A 26,353-nucleotide genomic window follows, 5' to 3' on the forward strand; every position below is an offset into this window, starting at 1 on the left:
AAAAGTTACACTTTAGTTAAGAAACCTTTAACAAAGTCTTTTAATAAAAACAACTACAAGTCAGAATATTAACCCTTTCAGTCTTTATAAATGTTAAGAGTAGTCAACCTAACTGGAAGCAACATTTTAGCATCACTGGAGTAGTGAAGCTAAATAAGATAAGATAAGATAAGCCTTTATTGTCTCCCATAGGAGAAATTTGTCTTGGGCACTCGAGAGAACAAAATGGCGACACATCACACACAATATAAACATACAGTTAACCAACTTACAACATAGTCACACATTTCCTCATGCTGCAATAAACAACGAATACACACACGAACAAACAACCCCCAACAACACAGCCTCCCCCTTGAATTACACAAATGTTTAGATAATGATTGCACATTTCCCGTTAACTCATACTGTGGTGAATAACTTCTATATTGCACACTGCCCCATTGCATAATACCATGTCAAATATAACAGCAAATTATGCAACAGTACCCTATCATTGCACATCCTATAACCTCGATGTTCAGTACCAAGTCTTATATAGTAATAGTCATACATAAATCACTGCAGCCAACAGACGCAGACACACACACACAACACAGACATACACACTCTATCTGTTATTATTCATTAATTTGATTGCAAGCGGCACAAATGAAAATTTGTACCTGTTAAGCTTACAGTTTGGTAACCTGTACCTTCTGCCTGAAGGCATCAGCTCAAACTGACTATACAGGACATGATTTGGGTCGTTGATGACTTTGAGACCCTGTTTCCTCACCGCCTCCTCAAAAAGCTCCTGAAGAGGAGTTGGTGGCATTTGGCCAATTATTTTGCCAGCCCTTATTATCAATTTTTTTAGCTGTGATTTTAGTTTAACGGACAGGTTACCGAACCAAGCCATCATACCATAACGAACAATAGATTCAATGGCTGCCTTGTAAAACAGTATCATGATCTCTTTGTCCACTCCATGAACTCTAAGTCGCCTTAAAAAATACAGACGCTGACATATCTTAGAGCAAACATACTCCACTTGATGGGACCACTGTAACTGACAGTCTAATTGTATGCCTAAATACTTATATGTTGTTACCTGCTCAACAAGTACACCTTCAATTTGAAGTGTACTATGATCTCCTATAGACCTGGGGTCAAAAATCATTTCTTTGGTTTTATTTACATTAAGTGTCAAGTTATGCCTGTTGCACCACTTCACTACCTCCTCTATCTCCTGTTTATAGATATCAATATCTGAGTCTTTTGTAAGTAGACTAAGTATGGCCGTATCATCTGAAAATTTAATAATGTGGTTATTTCTATTTATGTTTCTGCAGTCATTTGTGTATATTATAAAAGTAAAGGAGAGCTTACACAGCCTTGAGGGGCACCTGTACTTATGTTCAGAGTATCAGAAAGAATAGAGTTAACTTTAATCTGCTGCTTCCTGTCTGTCAGAAAAGAACCATACCATCTAATGATGAAGGGGTTCACCTCCATCTGTTGTAATTTACACAACAGTGTCTGAGGGGAATACAATTAAATGCAGAGCTGAAGTCCATAAATAATAATCGAACATAAGCTGATGGATTTTCAAGGTGCTTTAAGATAGAGTGTACAGTTGTAAGTAAGGCATCGTCAGTACCCCTGCCATTATTATAAGCAAACTGGTAGGGGTCCAAAAGATGCTGTACCTCGCTCCTTAATTTACCGACCATTATACGTTCTAATGATTTCATAACTATTGATGTTAGCGCAACTGGTCTATAATCATTATTATGCTGTGGACAAGGTTTTTTAGGCACAGGAATCAGAACAGATGTCTTCCAAATAGTAGGGATGGTACATGTATCGACAGAGAGTTGAAAAAGAGGGCTCCAAGCCGGAGTCAGCTCATCCGCAAATGTTTTCAGAATAAAAGATGAAATGCCATCAGGCCCGCTGGCCTTATTTCTGTTCAACTTTTAAAAACTGTGGTAACAGCATTAGGGTTAATTATTATTCTGTCCTGTATTAGGTCACATGGTAAGGAGGTAGACAAGTCTCTGCAGCAGGTCACATTGGTTTCATAATCTAGGTCAAAACGTTTATAAAAAATATTAAGATCATTAGCCTTGTCCAAATCATTCCACACATTCAGTTCCTTCTTTCCAGAGTTCATGTTAGTCATTTCTTTCACAGTGTCCCAAAGTTTTTTAGAATTATTTGTTGAAAAGGCTTCCCTAACTCGTGTGCTGTGTTCCTCCCGAGCCTTCTTAAGTTTCCCCCTCAGGTCTTTTTGGATAGATCTCAGCTCCATTAAATCATTGTTCCGGAATGCTTGCTTTTTCCTCCTGATCAAATGTTTAATTTCAGGTGTGATGTAATCTTTGTTGTTGGGATGTATTGTGATCGTCTTTTTGGCACAACAGTATCAACACAGAAATGAATGTACCCTGTTATCCGTGTCCGCATATTGTCAATACTGTTGTCCTGATAGAAAACATCCCAATCTGTGGCCAGAAAACAGCCACTCAACGTCTCCTTGCTATCATCCTGCCACACACTAACAGTTTTTGAAACAGGTTTATTTTTTTTAATAGCACACTTAAAGGTAGGGATCAAGTGGATGGTATTGTGATCCGAATTTGAAAGGGGGGGTTTAATTCTGGCAGCATATGCGTCGTTAATGTTGCCATGGCATTTATCCAGTATCCTATTCTTCCGTGTGCCATCTTTAACATATTGCTGGAATCCTGGAAGAGCCTGCTCCAGTTTACAATGGTTAAAGTCGCCAAGGACAAATATAGGGGAATCGGGCTTGTCCTTTAACTGCTGGTGGACACAGTCTGCTACTCGTGAGGCTGATTTGGATGCATTCCCACTGGGCGGGATGTATACCGAACATATAAAGATGTTCCCATAGTCTCTAGGTAGATAAAAAGGTCTAAAACTAATGCAAATGAGTTCGAGATCAGGAGTACACACCCTGTCTTTAACTGTGTAGTTATTGCACCAAGAGTCATTAATAAAAACACAAATCCCTCCCCCTTTCGTCTTCCCTGATTCACTGTTTCTGTCCATACGCACACATGAGAAGCCTCGTACCTGCACCAATGCGTCCGGAAAATCCTCCTGGAGCCAGGTCTCTGTGTAGATCATTAAGCATGATTCCCGATAGTCGTTACAGACCTTTGTGTTAAGCCGCAGTTCTTCCATCTTATTCCTCAGGGGCGAACATTGCTGAAAAGTATAGCCGGCAGAGGCGGCCTCATGGCCCTCCGCGAAGGCTTTGTTGAATGCCTCCCTCTTCTCCCTGGTTTTTTTCCGGCGCTGTTTTTCTCTTGCTACTCTTTTGCAATGTAAAGACTTAACTTTTCTACATCTTATATTTAGTTTCTTATGAGCAGATTGAATGGTGAGACTTCTGTATGAACATTTATATTATGTTGACTTGAACGTTGTCAGTGTTGGTGAAGCCCTTCTGGTCCAGACTGAATGTTGTCAGAACATGTTGTAAAGACATTGGTGTTCCCCATGGGAATGATTCAGGTTTATTAAAGTAGTATTTATGGTTGTGTGGAGGCTCCACGCAGAGATTTCTCTGTAACTAACATAAGTGGCCTGAAGGTTATACTTGTGTGTTGGTGTCTACATATCGCTACAATAATGTTAGGCGGGAGAGCTGCAAGGTTACGGTTAGTAAGTTAGTAAGTAGGCTATTTTATTCTCATTAACATCAGATGAAGTTGTTCTTTTCTCAAATAGAAATGACACTGAGTATTTAATAAATTACTTATGACAAAAAGTTAGCTATGGTAGTGTAATATAATTTAGCTTGTTGGGTAGAAATGCACCCACTACCTAACGTTAACACAGCGATAAGGCTAACGTTATGTGTGTGAACTGATATTAGGGTTAATAATGAAGATCTACAGTTGTGTTTTGCTCAATATGAGGTTAAGTTGCTGATCAGTGGGTTTGCTGCAGTTAAACATATATTCTGTCCCAGACAAAACCTAATATTTATGTGCAGGATGCAAGATCATTTTATAATTATAATATGACTGTGTGGTGAACCTATAAACTAACTCATATTTAGACATCTGACGTTATAGATTTGTGTTGTTGTTGCAAAATGTCAGAGAAAAGAAAAACAGACATAAGATCCTTTTTCAGTACACCAAAACACCAAGTAAGTACAAAGTCCTCATATCAAGACAATTTGGTAACATCTTCATCAGAATGGGAGCTTATGGAAATACTAACGTCACTATGTCACAGGCAAAGGAGACAGAAAGAACTGAGGAACAGGGAGACCAGGGACAGCCAGGTGGAGAGTCTGAGGGAGACCAGGGACAGTCAGGTATAGAGTCTGAGGGAGACCAGGGACAGTCAGGTGGAGAGTCTGAGGGAGACCAGGGACAGTCAGGTGGAGAGTCTGAGGGAGACCAGGGACAGTCAGGTGGAGAGTCTGAGGGAGACCAGGGACAGTCAGGTGGAGAGTCTCAGGGAGACCAGGGACAGTCAGGTGGAGAGTCTGAGGGAGACCAGGGACAGTCAGGTGGAGAGTCTCAGGGAGACCAGGGACAGTCAGGTGGAGAGTCTCAGGGAGACCAGGGACAGTGAGTAATGGAGTCTCGTGGAGACCAGGGACAGCCAGGTGGAGAGTCTCAGGTAGACCAGGGACAGTCAGGTGTAGAGTCTCAGGGAGACCAGGGACAGTCTGTGGAGAGTCTTCAGGGAGACCAGGGACAGTCAGGTGTAGAGTCTGAGGGAGACCAAGGACACTCAGGTGGAGAGTCTCAGGGAGACCAGGGACAGTCAGGTGGAGAGTCTGAGGGAGACCAGGGACAGTCAGGTGGAGAGTCTCAGGTAGACCAGGGACAGTCAGGTGGAGAGTCTCAGGGAGACCAGGGACAGTCAGGTATAGAGTCTGAGGGAGACCAGGGACAGTCAGGTGGAGAGTCTGAGGGAGACCAGGGACAGTCAGGTGGAGAGTCTCAGGGAGACCAGGGACAGTCAGGTGGAGAGTCTGAGGGAGACCAGGGACAGTCAGGTGGAGAGTCTCAGGGAGACCAGGGACAGTCAGGTGGAGAGTCCCAGGGAGACCAGGGACAGTCAGGTGGAGAGTCTGAGGTAGACCAGGGACGTAGGTGGAGAGTCTCAGCGAGACCAGGGACAGTCAGAGTATAATAGAGTCTCAGCGAGACCAGGGACAGTCAGGTGTAGAGTCTCAGGGAGACCAGGGACAGTCGGGGAGTCTCAGGGACAGGGACAGTCAGTGGAGAGTCTGAGGGAGACCAGGGACATCAGGTGTAGAGTCTGAGGCAACTCAGTGGAGAGTCGAGCAAAGTCAGGTGGAGGTCCAGGGAGACCAGGGACAGTCAGGTGGAGAGTCTCAGGGAGACCAGGAAGCAGAGAGTCTCAGGGAGACCAAAAGGTACAAAAAGAGGAACGACAGAGTATCAAAGGAGAGTCTCAGGAGCCAGGAGAGGTCCCGGAGACCAGGGACAGTCAGGTGGAGAGTCTCAGGGAGACCAGGGACATTCAGGTGGAGAGTCTCAGGGAGACCAGGGGCAGTCAGGTGGAGAGTCTCAGGGAGACCAGGGACAGTCAGGTGGAGAGTCTGAGGGAGACCAGGGACAGTCAGGTGGAGAGTCTGAGGGAGACCAGGGACAGCCAGGTGTAGAGTCTCAGGGAGACCAGGGACAGTCCGTGGAGAGTCTGAGGGAGACCAGGGACAGTCTGTGGAGAGTCTCAGGGAGACCAGGGACAGTCAGGTGTAGAGTCTCAGGGAGACCAGGGACAGTCAGGTGGAGAGTCTCAGGGAGACCAGGGACAGTCAGGTGGAGAGTCTCAAGGAGACCAGGGACAGCCAGGTGGAGAGTCTCAGGTAGACCAGGGACAGTCAGGTGGAGAGTCTCAGGGAGACCAGGGACAGTCAGGTGGAGAGTCTCAGGTAGACCAGGGACAGTCAGGTGAGAGGCGAGCTAGGGACATCAGGTGTAGTGTCTAGGGAGTCCAGGGACAGTCAGGTGGAGAGTCTCAGGGACACCAGGGACAGTCATGGAGAGTTTCATGGAAGGGACAGTCAGGTGGAGAGTCTCAGGAGACCAGGGACAGTCAGGTGGAGAGTCTGAGGGAGACCAGGGACAGCCAGGTGGAGAGTCTCAGGAGCCAGGAGGTTATTGAGTCGACCAGGGACAGCCAGGTGGAGTGCTGGGCCGGGCCATGTGGACAGTCCAGGTGGAGGAGTCTCAGCAGGGACCAGACATCGGTGGAGAGTCTCAGGGAGACCAGGGACAGTCAGGTGGAGAGTCTGAGGGAGACCAGGGACAGCCAGGTGGAGAGTCTCAGGGAGACCAGGGACAGTCAGTTATAGAGTCTGAGGGAGACCAGGGACAGCCAGGTGGAGAGTCTCAGGTAAGTGTGTTGAGCTTAGTTAATATGTTTGGAGGTGTATGGCTGTCAGGGTTAGCAGATGAGCTTTACCAGTGGCTTACTAATTTACATTATGATCAACTAATTTAACAAGTGTACAAAAGTACTGTATTTATTTTATATGGGGACACCATTTCAAAATAAGTCATTATGTTTTAAGGTATTTTTGTTTCGTGATTTTAAACTTAAAAATAAATGATTTTAATGAAGAATATTTTGGTCAAATTAGTCAGCTTTTTCATTGAATCAAGAGAAACAGTGAAAAGAAGGATAATGGTACAGTCTCCGTGCTACACTAGTGATAGTATTAAGGCTTTCCTCTGTGTACACATATCCTCTACAAGTATAATTGTGGCTGTATTATTTGTGTGCCCTTCAGAAATTGCTCTTCAGAAATGTATTATTTATTGCCCAACTGTTAGATGAGATTTACGCCCATGGGTATGTCCACAAATGGATTACATGGATGAACGAACTGCATGAAAAGCAAACAAAAGAATGAATGATAAACATCGTCAAATGTGCTGTAACAACACAAGCTGGCAGAGGCAACCTGCTCTCTCCATCTTTCTGTTTAGTTTCATGCTGTCTGAGGACAAACTTCCTTGTTGAAAGCAATCATCCAGAAAACAGGATGTGTTACAGGACACCTGAGGTGGGGAGGAGAGGTAAACAGCAGCGTGAGAGGGAAAGCTGATTCGAGGAGGGTAAAAGAGAAGCTCGCTGCTATCTGACCGCTTTGAGTCAGACTGACTGTATCGTATTGACTTATGGCTCAAAAATAGGTAATTGAGAACTTCAGTGGTTATGATCATATCAGTAACTATGTAACTACATGGAAACGGGTCAAATGATGCCTGTTTCTTGTACAGTAATAGCGTTACTGAAGGCTAGCTCTAGCTCCATAGTTGCGTTACAGGGGTGGCGGACCTGCGGCTCGTGAGCCGCATGCGGCTCTTTGCCCGCTCCTGTGAGGCTCTTAGTGAGCGGCTGGGCGCTGACTTAAAAAAATAAAAGGAAAAAAATAAATATACTGTGTATATATTTATATATATGGACCCTTTCGCATTTCGTATTGCATCGGTCGCTAACATTATAGGACGGTAAGTATGTGGTTTGTTTAAGTGGTGTTGCTGTAGCTAGCTGTATATCGTCTATTGACAATGCAGGGAAGGTGCTGCTAGTGAGAGTGAATAATGGCAAAGTCAGGAGGGAGAAGTAAAGATAAGCGCACATATGAAGAGGAGCAGAGGAATTTCTTATCTGAGTGGGAGGAACTGTATTTTTTCGTGGAACGAAGTGGGAAGCCTTTCTGCTTGATTTGCGAGACTTCGCTATCGCATTTTAAAGCATCAAACCTGGAGCGCCATTTCACCTCAATCCATGCTAACATCGCCCAGGATTTCGCCAAAGGCAGTGAACTTCGCAAGCACAAGGTAAACATGTTCAAACGGCAGTCAGAGAAGCAGACTCAGCTTTTTCGAAAATTCGCGAAGCACTCAGAGACTGTCACGTTAGCATCATATCATACCACTTCAGTGGTTTAGCTCCTATTTGGCGAATAGAAGCTTCTCTGTCATGATTGGTGATGCTCCTCGTCAACCGCTCCTCTCTCTTGTGGGGTACCCCAGGGTTCAATTCTTGGCCCAATCCTGTTTTCTTTATATATGTTGCCGTTGGGGGCTATTATAGGAAAGCACAACCTGTCTTTTCACTGTTATGCAGATAATTTGCAAATTTATTTGCCTATGAAACCGAATGACAGTGTCGCACTACACTCCCTGCTTAATTGTATTAATGATATTAAACTGTGGCTGTCACAAAACGTTCTTAACTTGAACGAAGATAAAACGGAATGTATCATCTTCAGTACTTCAGCCACGACAAACGGTCCATCTTTGAGTTTGGAAGCACTGGCTTCATACTTCAAGCTAGCTGTCAGAAATTTGGGGGTTACTTTTGAATGCAACATGAAATTTGACAAACAAATCAGCAATGTTGTTAAAATGAGCTTTTTCCAGGTCCGTCTCCTAGCTAAAGTTAAGCCATTCCTTAACAGGCATGATCTAGAAAAGGCAATCCATGCTTTTATTATTTCAAGGTTGGATTACTGTAATGCTCTCTATGTTGGTTTGAAGATTTTAACCCTGCGTGAGCACAGTCGGTCCTTGCGGTCTTCTAACCAACTGGTTTTAGAAGTGCCAAGGTCAAGGTACAAACGATGGGGTGATCAGGCTTTTGCGGTTGCTGCCCCGAGACTCTGGAATAAGTTACCCCCTGATATTCGCACAACTACAGAAGTTGCTCTTTTCAGGTCTAAACTCAAAACCTACCTGTTTAGAATGGCTTTTAATACTCAGTAGTAGTGTGACAATTTCCTCTTCCTGTTTCTATGTAACCTTTTTATGATTCTACTGTTTTCTACGTTTCATTCTTCTTATTGCAAGATATGTTGTTCTATTCTTAGTTCCTGATGTGAAGCACTTTGGATACCTGCTGGTTGTTGTAAAGCCCTATACAAATACATTTTGATTTTTTTTTTTTTATTGATATCAGGTAGCGTGGAACATTGCTCGTGCCAAAAAGCCATACAGTGAAGGGGACTTTGTGAAGACATGTCTCAAAGATGTCATTGCTATCCTCGCGCCTGAAAATGACAACTTAAAGTGGTCTGTGTCAGACCTGCAGCTGTCACGGCACAGAGAATATCGGATATTAACAACTCCATTGAAACACAGTTACATACGGACCTTAAGAAATACCTGTATTTCAGCATTGCTTTGGATGAGAGTTGTGACATTCAAGATAAGCCTCAGTTGGCAATATTTGTACGGTCTGTGTCAGAAGACTGCAGCATTAAGGAAGAGCTCCTTGACATTGTGCCGTTAAAAGACAGGACCCGTGGCATCGACCTGAAAGATACACTCATGACTGTTGCTGAGAAGGCAAATTTGCAGTTGTCAAAACTGACAGCAATAGCCACAGACGGTGCGCCAGCTATCTTAGGAGCTGCAAATGGCCTTGTTGGGCTGTGTAAAGCGGACGACCGTTTCCCGGATTTTTGGACATTTCACTGCATCATCCATCAAGAGCATCTGGTGTCTAAGAAGCTGAACTTGGACCACGTCATGAAACCAGTGCTAGAAATTGTGAATTTTATTCACACTCATGCTCTCAATCACAGACAGTTCAAAAACCTCATAGCTGAACTTGATGAGGACCTTCCCAGTGATCGGCTTTTCCACTGCACTGTGAGATGGCTTTCAAGAGGTAACATGCTTTCACGCTTTTTTGAAACGTTGAACCCAGTGAAGCTGTTTCTGGGAGAGAAACATAAGGAATATCCTCAGCTACATGACCCCCAGTGGATTTCAGATTTGGGGTTTCTGGTCGACATGCTGCATCATCTGAACAAACTGAATGTAGATCTGCAAGGAAAATTAAAAATGCTGCCTGACCTGGTGCAAAGTGTTTTCACATTTGTCAACAAACTCAAGCTATTCCAGACTCATCTTCAAAAGAGAGAGCTCACACATTTCCCCTCCTTGTTGAAGGCAAGTGGAGGAGCAGCTGAGATCTTAGAAAGGAGCACTGCACGCTATGCAACACTGGTTGAAAATCTGCAGCAGAGTTTTGAGGACAGATTCTGCAACCTGAGGGAAAAACGGCCACAGATCACCTTCCTCATTAACCCTTTCACTGCTGAATCTGACTGTTTGAAAGCCCCTTTAGTGACAAATGAAGCAGCGTCCCAGTTGGAGATGATTGAACTTTGTGAGGATGACAGACTGAAATCTGTGTTGAGAGAAGGAACCACAGAGTTCTGGAAAACAGTGCCCACAGACAGATATCCTAATGTTAAACAGGCTGCAATCAAGCTAATGTCAATGTTTGCATCAACTTATGTCTGTGAATCAGTGTTTTCTACACTGAAACAAGTAAAGTCAAAACATCGTTCTGTTCTTACCGACACACACGTGAAAGAGTTGCTTCAAGTTGCTTCCACAACTACAACTGAGTACAAGCCAGACCTGAAAAGGCTTGTGGATAACAAAGACTGTCAAGTTTCCCACTGAGTCAGTCTAGGTAATAAAGAAACCTAAAAAACTGTTCTGCTTTGTATTATGTCATTAGAACTGTAAGCCGCTGTTGCGTTTTTTTTTTTGGCTCTTTATGCTGGACTGGTTAGCCACCCCTGCGTTACTCCAAGCTTCTTCCCTTGTGAACACCTCCGCTCTTCACTCTTCACACACTACGCTCCAACCTGCACACTGTTTATCTTTTTCATGCTACAACTGAATTCCCACGGGACTTCAGCGCAAGACTACAGCTAGCAGTCTGTTACACTATTTTACTGTACAAGGCACAAACATAATTTGGTCCGTTTCCACGTAGTTACATAGTCACTTATATGGTCATAACCACTATTACTATTACCAATTACCTATTTCTTTTTTTTTGCCGCCAATGCATGCACGGTCTTCTGGAGGACATCCACCAGACCAGTGGGCGTTCGTTGGATTGTTGTTGGGGAGGAAGCAGAAGGAAGGACGCCGGCCGGGCCTGCTAGCCCGTCTAAGGAAACCACAACGATCGACACTGACAAGACTCCTACTCATCAACGCCAGATGGATCACAAACTATATGTAAATATATGCTACAAATACACACGGAACTGCTGCGTGATGATTATTACCAGAGCCTGGCTAAAAATTCTCACTCACCCAGACGGCAGCTAGCATCTAACAGGGTAGGTGAATTTAAACAATGGCTAAGTGGCTAAACGCATCTTGTTGTCATGTAAGGGCCCTGTTCATGTTGCACAGACATTTTAATTAGGGCCCGAGCGCCGAAAGCGGCGAAGGCCCTATTGAAACTGAAGGAATTATTATTGTTTCTTTTTCCCGTCAAATGAATTGCCTTTTTGAGGGGCTTAACATATTCAAAAACTCACCAAATTTGGCGGTCGCATCAAGTCTGGTGAAAATTTACGGATTTTAAGGGTTTCGGGAATAGGCGCCCAAAAATGGCTTGCTAGCGCCCCCTAGAATGTTAAGAAAATTGAGCCCCTGCAGTGCGTTTAACGTAGACTCACGAAACTTGGTACCGATATGTAACATGTCAAGATGTACAAAAAACTTCATTAGAGCCACACCCTAAACCCAACAGGCAGTCCACCTTTTTGAATTCAAAGTTCGAAATTAGTGTGATTTTGGCCATTTCCCTTTTCATTGGTGACAATTTGCGGCTTCTGAGTGCCGCGCAAATGCACGGTCACAAGGAGCGGCGTCCGCCAGTAACCCCGACGCACGCAGAGGCGCGAGGGCCCGTCCATCGCTGCTCGCAGCTTTAATTGCATTTTGTGTCTGTTAAGAGGCACAAAGGCACTCTATCTTATGCCCTAAAACTTGTTAGGTTAATATTTTAAATTTATTTTAATCACAAAAATGAACCTTTGCGTCAAGTGAGACAGGCCCATACATAATAAGCTGTTCAGGGGCAATTCTAGGATCAGACTGTGACACAGATATAATGCATGCAAAAGTGTTAAACCCCCCCCCTGCTAAATCAGTAATTTTATTAGCCGATAATCTCTGAGCTAGCTACTGAACAACAACATCAGCTAAAGTTTTTTGATTGCCCATGAAGCTGTTTTAAATTTTAAATGTTCAATGCCTTCAGGCCATCGCGCTGATGTGACCGAGCCTGACCTGAACCCGACCATAATTTCTAAATATCTGTCTGAACCCGGCCCGTCGGGTATCCATGCCTTAGTGACTAACACAATCCTATGCAGTGTGTGCGCAGCAGGTGTAGCCAGTTAAAAGATACATTCTGCAGTCCGCATAAGTTATGCGTTCAATGTAGCTAAAGTTCAACAGAAAGGAAAACACTTCAACACAACTACAAAGGCCACAACACAAAGCCATAAACTGGCCATAACTGGCCGTGAACTAGTGATGTGCGATACTGCAATATTTGCTATCAATCCGATTCAAAGTAAATACAGGGCCAGTATCGCTGATACTAATACGACAGATATGTATGTGACAATTTCACGAACTGCCGTGAGACCGTGTTGCATGACAACTTTCAGTCTGGAATGTATGTGGGGGCAATAAATATGTCTTTGTCAGCTGATATAAAATTCACCTCTTTTGATTAATTCTATTGAATTGGTATATTCAGATTTTTACCAAATTATCATTCCTCATGATTCTCTCCCCTGAGTGACTCATTTTAATTTGCTGGATGGGTCAATAATTTCTCTGTAGCCTATTGGACAACCACTGGGAGAACCTTAACACAATGTTTCCTGGAGGACAACAATCGTCATGTTTCCATCAACGTATTTTGAAGCTTTAGCTTTAGAAAATGTTGACGGAAACGGCAAAACTTGAAAAAACGTCCTCAAATTCGGAAAAAAGAATGATGCTTGCTTGAGGTGGTTTTGTGCTTTTTCGAAAAAAGTTAAAGCGTACAATGGGAGATGGAAACAGCTTTACTGAATAAATTGTGACTTAGCGAACATGTATTCATCAGATGGGGTAAGGATCGGGATATGGGTCCCATCCAGGGCGCCCTACACTCGTGTCACAAGGTGCGTAGTGGAGTTGCTGTGAGCTGTAGCCTGTGACTCAGACACGTTGGGTAAATTGATGAATTGATTCAACAGCTTGAATCGTATGGCCCTGCACACAGCGTATACACAGCAGTGAACGGTTGTCTTACTGACACCAAATGTCTCTGTCACAACCCTGTATTCTGCACATTTAGCAAGCTGGTTTGCAATCTACAACCATGCGTAACGTCAACTTGTGACCAAACTACACTTTGTATAGTCTAGTTTATTTATTCTAAACAAGTTGATTGAAACGCTTCTAATTCACATTTAAAAAATTTTTTCCTTTTTGCGACATTTTAAAAATTCGCTTAAAATTCGCTTGATTAGATGCAAACATGACTAATGTCATAATCAGTCAGGCCGCTTTCTTCTGACTTCCGGTACTGCCATGACGCCAGGTGAGGTGCATGGACTGTTGTGTTCAATATAACATTGAATGTCCGAATTTCTGGATTCCCAGTCAGAAACTATATATGTGTCTACGGTATAGACTGTATAAAACAGATCTATGGTCGGAAATGTCAACTCTGAAAGATATAACGTTATTTGTTCTATGGAAGAATTTGACAAAGACGAAAACTAAGGACATTTACTCAATCATTTAATTTTAGTTAGTTTCCCAAACAGACATTACAGTTTAATTATCGTTTTTTTGTAATGCCTCGTTTTTATATTTATTTCAGTTAACGACAATGTTTTTTCCCTCCTAGTTATTGTTAACGATTATAAACTTGGTTAATGTACAAATACATGGGAAGATAAGGCTATGTATAAAGGTACTTAAACAATGTTATCATAGATCATCAATGTATTTATCTTCTCTAGGAAATCTTCTGTGATACGGGGAAGAAGTGGTTACACCCTTGTTAATCAAACTGATGTTGACACATCATGTGTGACAATGTGTACCAATTCACCATCTGTGACGTCCTTTTTGCTTCTTTTTTTCTGTAGGGTTCTCTATAAAGCTCACACAGGTTTACAGACAGCTCAGTTCAACAGTAATCTGCCAGTGCAAGAATGAAGATCTCTGTGAGTTTTACGCTGTTGCTGCTGCTCGGCTCCGTCCCCGCAAGTGAAAGTGTTGAATGCCAGCAGGCTTCTCCTCCCGACATCTATGCTGCGCTGAGAGAGATGACCGCCTCATTGGTTCAACTGAAAGCAAACATGGTTACAGGTACAGTAATGATCTGTTTGCATCGTGTCATAGTAGTTCAGAAATATCCAAAAGTTTTTTGGTCTCTAAAATGTTGATCTGTGTTTCCCAAAAAGCCCAAGATGACATCCTCAAATGTCTTGTTTTGTCCAAAACTCAAACAGAGAAGAAACTAGAAAATATTCACATTTAACAAGTTGACATCACACAACTTTCACTGTTTTTTCATTAAAAATGACTCAAACCGATTTGATTATCAAAAATTGTTTGAGATTAATTTAATAGTTGACAACTGATTCATGCAGCTCTAAAGCAATGTCCAAAGAAACTGAAGGTGCAGTAAAATGAAGCTGACAAAGAAACTGTCTTTGATTTTGCAGGTCAAGCACAGCTGAAGACTGAAGTGAACAAACTGAAGCAACAACTGCAAGGTATTGTTCTCTGATCATTTTAACAGTGAGACATTTCATTTTTACTAAATAAAATAATCCTGGCCAAACACTTTCAAATTTTGGTAAATTTAGAAAAATCTACACACAGAAATATACGAAGTTTAATAAAATAAAAGTTTTTTTTCCACGCATCTAACCCTAACCCTGAATGAACAGTGGCACTGAAGGAAAAGTCTAAATCTTGTTTTATGTTTAATGGCTTCCATAGAAAGAAGACATTTTAGGGAAGATAAAGTACAAAAACTATAAACTGTAAAAATGTTCTGCCTTTAGTGTCTCCTCTCAACTTTAAATGTTGCAAACCCTGCTGTTTTCAGCTTCTGAAACGATGAAATGCTTTTAACTATCAAACTTCAATGACAGATCATTTCTTATGGTTTTGCCTTTTTTTGGAGGATATTTTGCATATTGTTATTAATTAATAATTATTCATCGTTTTTCTGTCCTCTTCAAAAAGCTTTTACTAGCTTATTTAGGGTTCTCTATTTCACGTTCTACATATGAACATTGTATCTTCTAAAATAGAGTCTTAAAGATGTGAAGATGACATGTGAATAAGCTGAAACTGAACTGAATATATTTACAGAGAATGGTCAAAATCTTGACACCTATACATGAAAATATCCTGAAACAACCACATCTATTAATTTTGACTTGATTCTGAATATGTATGATCCCATAAATATAACATTCTAAAAAGCCAATAAAATATTCCCTTTCAATTTTAAACACATGTCCTGCTTTCTAATACAAAAACTTGTTAGAAATGTAGTACATTTGTCAGGGTTTCAGCGAATGTAGGACCCAAATGCAGAGACCAGGCAGAATGGAGCGTCAATATTTAATGAACAAAATCCTTACACAACAAAAAGTTTCCTGAATACAGCAGGCACAATACCAAACAGGAACAAGCAGAATTCCAAAAACAGGAATAGCAGGGAACTAGAATAACGTGGCAAAACTGGTAGACTAACACACAGAACTCCAAAACAGAAATAATGACCTGACAACAGATAAGGGAAACACAGATACTAAATACAAGAGGTAACGACCAAACAAGGGACAGGTGATACAACAGGTGAAACACATCAGAGCGGGGCAGAACAATCAGACAGGCAGGAAAACACAAGACAGGTAGTAAAACTAGACAAGAAAAGACAGTAAAGCAGACTACCAAAATAAAACCGGAAACAGAAACATACAACCATGACAAAATTAAACACTTTGATTACATGGGACTCAAAATGATCAGTTAAATATTTGATCTCTCTCTCTTTCCCTCCCTCTCTCTCTCTGTCTCTCTCTCTGTCTCTCTCTCTCTCTCTCTCTCTCTCAATTCAAGTCAATTCAATTTGCTTTATTGACATGAACAAAAAACTTGTTGCCAAAGCAGTTTACAGAAAATGCATGTATAGTACATATCACATATTAAATACATACTGTAGGTGTCACATAGATTCTATACTGCACTGATAGTTATACAACACACTAAATTACAAAACAATTACATATCATAATATAGTACTTAACAGTTTTTGTACAATATAATGACAATAATGTACAATCTTAACCAATGTGTAATGTTGGGATCTTAAAATAAAATAATAAAAATCTCTTTCTCTATCTCTATCTCTGTCTCTCTCTCTGCTCTCTCTCTCTCTCTCTCTCTCAGTCCGACAGGTTGCATTCTCAGCCTCTCTGGTGGTTGAAGGCGAATCACGTACCGGACCCTTTCCCTCGGAGACTACCCTGATCTACAAATATGTCCCCACCAACATCGGAAATGCCTACAACTCAAATACAGGTAGCTCTGATATTCTAACAATACATTTTTGGGATGCCCAGATATCAACATATTGGCAGAATACCAATATTTGTAAGAGTTATGTATTTCTTTTTTGCAAAACATTATGTAAATAAACAGTGTTTATTTCAACCAAACTAGATTGTTGGAACAGTGGAAAGATGATCAAAGACTCTTAACAAAAAGGTCTATCTCTGTAGGGATCCATCCCATAATGTTGTCAGACACTTAGAATAATAATCTGAGTCTGTCAGCAGCAACAACAGAACTTTTAGTGGACTCTAACTGATGCTGAACATTAGTCCTGAGGTCTGTACTACGAATCCAGATCAACATGCCCTGGATTTATTTCAGTTCCCCGCCTACACCTAGCCTAACAACCACGGTCCGGCATAAGCTGTGTCACGACGCTGGTTATCAACTAGTTCAATCAACCCAGGGTTTCCATAAAAGAGGTGGGGTTTGCACAGCACGACCAATCACAAATATCTACCATGTGGCGTGTCATTTCACTGTGCTTCTTTTCCTAATCTCAACCATCCCGTTGTTGTGGCGCGTCTGCGTCCCAGAGACCTGGGATCGTGTCCCGCCGTGTGGCGTGTCCTTTCCCAGTGCTTCTTTTCCAAAACCCAACCTCCGTATAGATGCTTCTCATTATGTGCTGACCACACGAATAAATTACATTCTCAGCAACACAAAGTAAATGAGATAATCGTGTACATGAATCAATAGATTAAAAATAACGTGACCATTTCACAAACTGCTTGAATGAATGAAAACTGTATTGAACAACAATCAACAAGAGGTGTTCAAAAGGATAAAAACACAATAAAGCCCAAAGGCTTGTTTTCACTGTGGTCCTTAAGATGGAAGGGGAATACAACACATGGACTAAAAACATTGAGAACAAAGGAGGAAGGGGTCAACTAATAATCAAGACAGACAAATAAAACAGATCTAAAACACAATAGAAAACAGGGACTAGATTCCCTGAAAGTCATGCAGACACATAAACAGACAGTACAGTACAAACAACAGTACAATATTCCTAGTACTTCAAGGAGCTTTTGAGTTTGTTTATGGGCTTGATAAACATTTTTTTATTGAAGATTTAAAATGAAAGTAGGAGGAGCTCAACAATTTATGGTTGGAAGGTAAGCCATTCCACAAGACAGCTGCCGAATAGGAAAGAGTACTTTCCCATACAGCTCTTAAAACAGCAGGGCCTGTAATCTGTGGAACCCCCCCCCTGGTGGAATAGCTATGCGTATCACACATTTTTGAAAAGTAATTACTTGGGTGCCAGGTTATTTCTTATCTTATAGACTAAGACTGGAGAAATGGTCAGGGAGAAGATGAGTTCTAGGATGCAGTTTAAGGACCACTCTGATCTGTTTATTTTGACAGATTTGTAGCTTGTCTTTGAGGCTTTTAGTAATGCCTGTATACCAAGATGTACAGGCATAGTCACGATGGCATTGAACAAGAGCATCAGCCAGGATTTTCAAGGTGTTACTATCTAAGAGGCTGGATATTCTTGCCAGGAACTTAGTCCTTTGGCTTACCTTTGAGATAATTTTTCGGGCCATAAAGTCCCCTGATAGTTTGTTGTCCAGTATACACCCTAAGTAAGTAACCGCTTCCTTGGCCGTAATTTCAGCATCACCTACGACTACCCTAAACCCCATAGACCTTTCAGTTTAACCCTGGACCCAAAAAGAATTGACTCTGTTTTTCCCAGGTGGAGAGACAGGTTGTTGTCTGTTAACCAAACACTGAGGTTAAGGAGCTCTAAACTAAGCAACCTTTCCACCTCTGATTTCTCTTCATGAGAGACTAAAATAGCTGAATCATCTGCAAATAAAAACAAATTACAAATTATGGCAGACGGCATGTCATTAACATATAACAAAAACAAGAGAGGACCCAAAATGTTCCCCTGTGGAACTCCACACGTTAATTTAAGAGGTGAGGACAAGGTCCCTTCCACATCTACCACCTGTTCTCTGCCAACCAGGTATGACCTCACCCACTGCAGAGATGTGCGAGAAAATCCCAGAGCTTTGAGTTTATTCAAAAGGATATCATACTGAACCGTATCAAAGGCCTTTTGAAGGTCTATTAACACCATGCCACAAAAGGTCCCCTTATCTACCTCTTTCCTAATAAAATCTGAAAGGTAAAGCAGACAGGTATCGGTGGAATGGGCTTTTCTAAAGTCTGATTGAAAGTCAAATAAAAGGTTCTGCTCTGCTAAATAACTGTCTATTTGCTCATAAATGATCCTTTCAACAATTTTTTATATTAAACACAGGAGAGATACAGGGCGGAAATTTCCAGGATCAGATTTTGGCCCCTTTTTATATAAAGGTATCACTCTTGCCACCTTAAATTTAGACATGCACACTATGTAAATATACTCTTGAGCACAATCATGAGGTGTGTGTGTGTGTGTGTGATATTGTATTGTCAATTAGTAAGTAGTTTTTTGACTTAAGAAATATATTTGTTAAGTTTACCGCATAAAACGCATTCATTCTAATTGGGGGTCATTTTTGACCCCACTCATGGAAGAGTGTAGGTATTAGTAGGTCATGCATCTAAGGGTTAACAGGGTTGTCGGTCTCTAAATGTTTTAACTTTTATGAGAGCACCTCTCTCTCTCTCTCTCTCTCTCTCTCTGTCTGTCTTCCTCTCTCTGCCTCTCTCTCTCTCTCTCTGTGTCTCTCTGTCTGTATACCTCTCGCTTCTCTTTCTCTCTGTCTCTGTCTGTCTCTGTCTGTCTCTCTCTCTTTCTGTCTCTCTGTCTCTCGCTCTCTCTCTCTCTCTCTCTCCACCCACCGAGCTCCACCTGATCTTCTAAGAACGGTGACGCCGTTATCAACAGAGTATTTATTGGTCAGTAGGCGGGGCTTTAACACCAGTTGATCTCTAATCTCCAACATACCATAATGCTCCTGAGCATGTTAGATGTTCATCATAAGTTACCATGGCGATTTAACCCGGTAACAAGTGATCTACTGTCGTGATACACAAAACCTTGGGTTGAACCTGAAGTTACCTCGTTACCAGATCTTGCTTCGTAGGACAGGCCTCTGTAGGGTTACATTACAGCTTGGTTCTTACTGGACCAGTTTCAGAGATGTGATATATTGTGCATCTAAAATATTTCACTTGTATGTTGCTGTTCAAACACTTTTTTCATTTTCCATTTAAAATAACAAAAACAAACATCCAACAGGTGTGTTCACTGCCCCGGTGAGAGGAGCGTACCACTTTGAGTGGCATTTCGCTGGAGACAACAGCCGTGGTTCAGCGGGTTGGTTGGTCAAGAACTCACAGAAAGTTTTCGCCGTATACGAGCAACAGGGGACCGGTTTTCTGGGTGTTTCTAATGGTCTTACACTGCTGCTGGAGGTGGGAGATGTTGTGTTTGTGCGTCTGGTAGCTACCAGTGTGGTGTTTGACAACTTCAATCACCACACCACCTTCAGTGGCCATCTGCTGTTCCCCATGTAAGACAGAAACAGCAGCTCTGTGATAGTCACACAGGTTTTTGGTGTCTTAAACAAGTCTTCATAGCACTTCATAGATTTAATCTGATTTCATCTGCTTCCAAATAATAACAAGTAATAATTGTTAACAGGGATCTTTTTTCCTTCAAATTTTAAACTGGTTAATGTTTCTGATTCTCTCTTGTTTCTGTCATGATAATCAAATAATAAACACATATCATTGCAATTACATCTGTGTGCGTTTCTTTATTGTTCTTGTTGACATTGCTTTCTAACATGCAGCAACAGAAGAAAAAAACTGTCGAAAAAAAATTACAAACTCATACAAAAACATTTTTGAAAAAAACTATTTTTTGTTGAAAAAGCGACAAAAAAGTCAAAATAACAAATATGTTGATTAGTGTATGTGCGCGTGCTTGTGTCTGTGTGTGTGTGTGTCTCTGTGTGTGTGTGTGTGTTTGTGTGTGTGTGTGTGTGTGTGTGTGTGTGTGTGTGTCTTTGTGTGTGTGTGTGTGTGTTTGTGTGTGTGTCAGGCAGTGATAGTATTGCAGGGATCCTCTTCAATTTCTGGAGTCAGGGCCCTCGACAATGCTTGATAGTCAGTTGGGATCGTTTAAATGTCCTCTAACGAGGTAGATTTATCATCCACAGTCGCCGGTGAGAATCGTCACAGATAGAAATCAATATCTTTGAGATATGTTTAAGGATCATGAGCTTCCCCAGTTCTGGTGCGAATGTTCAATGTCACCCTGGAAACGTTTACCGTACCTGCAAATCCGCAAAAGACTAGAGCGAGCTTCTACCATTGAAGTCTATGATAGTTTTTTAACACAGTCTTGTAACTTTGCCTTTTTTGCTGTTTTCAAAATGTTTTTTTAGCCAAATCAAATGTTTAACAGTCATGATTCTTCTCGTAGCTGGTTGTCTCAGGTCCTGACTTAAAACCCTTTATATCATTCATTTATTAAATGTCTTTGGAACAACTGGACGGGGAAAAACACTTCCGGAAACAGAGCCGATAAAAAAACGGGGGGCGGGGGGGGGTCACTGTTGAGCTCTATTGAGGGAGAATGAAAAGACTTGAACACGTAAAAGTTGATCCTGATAATATAATGTTAGGCAGAAGTTTATCAAAATACTAAAGTAAATGGTTCAAATGAAATAATTAAAATTAAATAACATGAAGCAGAATATTCTAATCTACTGCTTTTAAATCAATAAATGGAGTTCACAATGGAAAACCATTAAAAATTACCAAAGTGATAATAGGTGTATAAAGAAAACTTGCAGTATTTTCCTAGAATTGTCAAAATATTTAATTAATTAAAGCTTTATGCAATAATGAATAATTTATTTAAACTGAAAGCAAATTAATGATCTCTTAAGGAGCTAGCACACTGCTCCAACAAACTCCAACAGTTGGGTCAGTGGGGGCCCTGCTCTGCATGTCCCAATATCCAAGGTTATCACCACAGTCTCCTCCTGGCTCGTCTTATTACCGTCTCTCCTGTACACGGCTAGCAGCGTTACAGGCCAGGTAGACCAGAACTACTTTAACCACATTCAACAAGGTCTCCACTTCATCCATGTTATATTAAACCAAAACTTAAATAAGAAAAGGTAGGACTAGGTGATAAAAGTCAGTCTTGTCTGTTACTCTCTGGGCAGTGTGGACTGGCAGATGGTTTATGAACATTCTAAAGACCAACTGACAACTTTAGAATGTTGGAGTCAGTTGGAGTTTGTTGGAGCGTTGTGCAAACTCCTTTAAGGTTTTAGTGAAACGTTACAATGAATCTAATTCCATGCAGTACTTTTTATTAACCACAAGGGGGCGATGTTGTCCTTAACAATGTAAATTGCAAAAATGGCTTTGAGCCTGTGGTGACACACACACACACACACACACACACACACACACAAACACACACACACACACACACACACACACACACACACAGAGACGGACAGAGCAGTACTTTTTATTAACCACGAGGGGGGGCTATTGGCCTTTAGCGGGTTCTGAAACCAGAACCCAACACATGTTGAGGATGACTCAGTTTCACTCCTGACACCTGAAGAGAGGCTGTTCATGTCCCGGAAGAAGTTAAGGAGAAAAGTTACACTTTAGTTAAGAAACATTTAACAAAGTCTTTTAATAAAGATGACTACAAGTCTAAATATTAACCCTTTCAGTCTTTATAAATGTTAAGAGTAGTCAACCTGACTGGAAGCAACATTTTAGCATCACTAGAGTAGTGAAGCTAAATGTAAAGATTTAACTTTTCTACATCTTATATTTAGTTTCTTATGAGCAGTTTGAATGGTGAGGCCTCTGTATCAACATTTATATTATGTTGACTTGAACGTTGTCAGTGTTGGTGAAGCCCTTTTGGTCCAGACTGAATGTTGTCAGAACATTTTGTAAAGACATCGACAGACAACCCTGCCCTCTGTGACATGTAGTTACATTTTTTGAGAGGTGACGTCAGGCTACAGTGTAGGGTCAGTAACTCCACGTATCTACGTACGTACCGTATTTTCTGGACTATAAGTCACACTTTTTTTTTCTTTGGCTGGTCCTGCGACTTATAGTCAGGTGCAACTTATATATCAAAATATATATAATTTAACAAGGTTTTAAATGTTAATTCATACTGAAAACATTACCGTCTACAGCCGCGAGAGGGCGCTCTAGACAACTAGAATGCTACTCCTAAAGACAACTGAGAAAGAAAAGAGATAACAAACTGCAGGTAGTAAAATATGCAGCCGAAAAAGATAATGGAGCAGCAGAAAGAAAGTTTGAAATGAGAGAGAAACGTGTGAAGGACTGGTGAAAAGGTGACTCTTACTGCAATGAAGAAATCAAAGAAAGCTAATCGGCTAATCGCGGACTGAAAGCAAGATGGCCAGAGCTGGAGGGACGAGTCCACAGATGGGTGCTTGAACAACGTGCTGCCGGGAGGGGCTGGTCAATGGTGCTGTTACGTCTCCACGCCCTGCTAGTTGTTAAATTGGAAAACAGTCAACAGTTTTTTTCCCCTCATTCCTAAAAACACAAAAGAACTGTGTATTAAGTGTCTCTACAAGGAAGCAGGGACAGAGTCAGAAATATGAGGAAACAGATCATCAGTCTCTGACCTGTTGGCTGCCAAGATGGACAAGTTCCAGGCCAGCAGGGTGGAACAAGTTAACATGACATGAAGAGGCGGGGTCCTCCTCCCAACTAGTCTAACAAGTTTCAAGCTTTTTTATGCACTCAAAATGTTTCTTCATTTCTCCTGAGCTCAATCTCTTCCATCTCTTTGGTTTTTGTCGTATTAATGGTTAAAAATGAGGCTTTACACCACTTGGTTGTAAAGTCACTCTGGGTCCCCAACCATGTAGCGTCATTTAGAAGTAACGTGTAACATTTCTTCATTAAAATGTCTAAAAACGACTATACCTGTACTTTGTTGAGTTGTGTACTTACGCTATCCCAAATGTTTCCAACAATTTTCAAACTCTTAGTCTTAATGTGAGTTAGTGGTCAGAGTGATTTCAGTGAAGATGAGATGAATGTGAGCTAAAGGATCAAACCTGTACACACACTCAGATATACAGGAAACTACCAGTGGTGGAACACAGTACACACACTTTGGTACGCTACTTAACTACAATATTCACATGTATGTACTCTTTGTTAGTGTGTGTGTGTGTGTGTGTGTGTGTGTGTGTGTGTATGCGTATGCGTGTGTGTGTGTGTGCGTGTATCTGTGTACCTTATACCAGGAGTGCCCAACCAGTCGATCGCGATCTACTGGTAGACCGCGGATTGATCCCAAAGTCGACCGCGAGGGGTGTAGGAAAAAATGAAAAAAAAATAAAGAAAATTTGGGTGGGTGTTTTATATTTTGTATTAAATGTACACTACAGCCTATCATGAGCATGGATGTATTAAGAGATCATGAGTCCTTGCCTGCGCACGTCCACAAAAAAAAAGAAAAATAAAAACAAAACTATCCGTCCTACGTTTAACGTGGTGGCCATGCAGGACAGGAAGTTGACAGCTGTCAACAGTAGCTAGAAGCTTGCGAACAGAGAGGTTACACGCTCCTAAATGTTAACAAGGCTGAAGGGAAACGAGCTAAGACCTACCATTTCATTCCCCTGAATGGGAGGAAGATTATTTTTTGTTTATTCTCATTCAAAGCCTGTATGTTTGATCTGCAATTGCACCGGTGGCGTTGGCAAAGAAAGGAATCTGGGCGCGGCATTTTAAAACAGCACACGGGAGCTACGAGAGGGAGTTTCCCTGCAAAAACGCCTTTACGCGCCACAAAAGTGCGGGATTTAAAAGCACAGCTTGCAGCACAGCAGTCAATCTTCACCAAACCGAAGACCCAGGGTAAGGCCGCAACTATGGCTTCCTATCGCGTCAGTCACGTCCTTGCTAAACGCAAGAAGCCATTCAATGACGGCGATATGGTAAAGGAAGCCTTTCTCGAGGCAGCGGATAGCCTTTTTGACGACTTTAAAAATAAAACAGAGATCATTAAGGCCATTAAAGAAGTGCAACTCTCCCGCAATACTACTACAAGGCGATGTGAGAGAATGGCGGTGGACGTGGAGGAGCAACTGAGGAAGGATACTGACCGTGTGAGTGCTTTTCCCTCCAATTTGTGAGAGTCGACTGATATGGTGGATGTGGCACAATTGTGTGTTTTCATCAGGATGGTTTTTGAAGACATGAGCGCCAAGGAAGAGCTACTCACAATTTTGCCATTAAAAGCACACACCAGAGGTGAGGACATTTTTAATACTTTCATGGGATTTGTTAGCCAGACAAAACTGCCGCTCTTCAAGCTGATCTCCATCACAACTGATGGGGCACCTGCTATGATGGGCTGCACCAGTGGGTTCATTGCACTGTGCAAAGAAAGTGAATCTTTCCCGGATATCCTGAACCAGCAAGCCTTGTGTGGAAAGATTTTAAATATGAAAGAAGTGATGGATATTGCAATGAAGATTGTGTGTTCAGTTCGGGCCAGGAGTCTGCAGAGAAGGCTTTTCCGTGCTCACTTGGAGGAGAATGATGCTGAGCACACAGACCTGCTGCTTCACACAGATGTTAGGTGGTTAAAGCGTAGTAGATTTTGGCCAGATTCATGGAGCTATTGCCTGAAATCAAGGATTTCCTGAAGCTTTCAAAACATGTAGATTACCATACAAAGCTAGATGACCACCAGTGGCTTCTGGATTTATCTTTCCTCACTGATCTCACTGGCGAGCTCAATGAATTGAATTTAGAGCTGCAGGGTAAGGGCAAAGATGTAGTCAACATGATGAGTTCAGTGAACATGTTTAAAAGCAAGCTACAGCTGATGTCAAGCAGGCTGCAGCGTGGTAACCTGCGCAACTTTCCTCACATGCAAGCCGAACTACAACGTCAAGGTAAAGGTGTGACACAGCTTGACAATGCACGTTATGAGGAGCATATTCGGAGCATCTCGTCAGAGTTTGAGAGGCGTTTTACTGACTTTGCATCCATCGAGCCTGTAGCCAGCTATATGTGTTATCCATTTGGTCCAAGTATTGATGTTGGTGACATTGCGGCCAAAGTCAAATCACTTTTCGACTTGGAAAGCTCCGCTCTTGAGGATGAGATTCTGACATTGCAAAATGACATTAAGATCAAAGCCAGATCAACATCCACTCAACCTGGAGAGCATGTAGCGTTCTGGAAATTACTGGTGGAGGAGAAGTATCCCAATCTCAGAAGATGTGCCTTGAACCTGACAGCTCTCTTTGGATCAACTTATTTGTGCGAGTCTGCTTTCTCGCACATGAAAATCATCAAGTCCAAGTACAGATCAACAATGACTGATGACCACCTTGCAGCCTGCCTACGCCTTGCAACCGGCTCCTACACTCCTGACTACGAGAAGCTAGCCTCCTCCTCCCAGTGCCAGGTCTCCCACTAAGGTAGAAAGTGATTTCCTTTTTTTAAACTCAGATCTACCTGTTTTATATCTGGTTTATTTTTCTGTTTGGTTCATATTAAGGTCAGTTATGACTATTGCTCATCATGCAGATTGGCGTGTGTGTGTGTGAGTGTGAGTGTGTGTGTGTGAGTGTGTGTGTGAGAGAGGCGCAGAGAGAGCGGGTTTGTGCTACAGCGCAGTGTGCAAACTGGCAACTTTGTGAGAGGAATTTGTCTGTTTGTGTGTTTGAGAGAGGGAGGGTTTGTGTTGTGATGTCTAGTAGTTGACAACAAGAGTTGTGAGGTTAGTTACTGCAGGCTGGAAACAATGTGTGTGGGTTTGCAATGTTGACACTGGACTGGTAGATCTCGGGAGGTTGGCTACTTGAAAAGTAGATCTTAGGTCAAAAAAGGTT

The 26,353-nt window shown here is 41.9% G+C and overlaps 1 protein-coding gene across 2 annotated transcripts in view; it reads left to right on the forward strand.

Moving 5' to 3' along the window:
- Positions 1-20,201, forward strand: part of LOC120544155 (complement C1q-like protein 4) — a 72,644-nt gene extending 52,443 nt beyond the window's left edge. Inside the window, exons 1-4 of one of the 2 annotated variants that reach the window (XM_039777754.1) lie at positions 14,031-14,222; positions 14,582-14,632; positions 16,326-16,457; positions 19,699-20,201. In XM_039777754.1, coding sequence (XP_039633688.1) covers positions 14,066-14,222; positions 14,582-14,632; positions 16,326-16,457; positions 19,699-19,976 — 618 coding nt within the window. In that variant the 5' untranslated portion in view covers positions 14,031-14,065 and the 3' untranslated portion in view covers positions 19,977-20,201. Of the gene's footprint in view, positions 1-14,030; positions 14,223-14,581; positions 14,633-16,325; positions 16,458-19,698 lie in introns of those variants that run through there. The other variant, XM_039777753.1, reaches the window with a different exon arrangement.
- The last annotated feature ends 6,152 nt before the right edge of the window (positions 20,202-26,353 follow it).

The sequence above is a fragment of the Perca fluviatilis genome, chromosome 16 (genome assembly GCF_010015445.1).
Source record: "Perca fluviatilis chromosome 16, GENO_Pfluv_1.0, whole genome shotgun sequence".
Classification (NCBI taxonomy): Eukaryota; Metazoa; Chordata; class Actinopteri; order Perciformes; family Percidae; genus Perca; species Perca fluviatilis.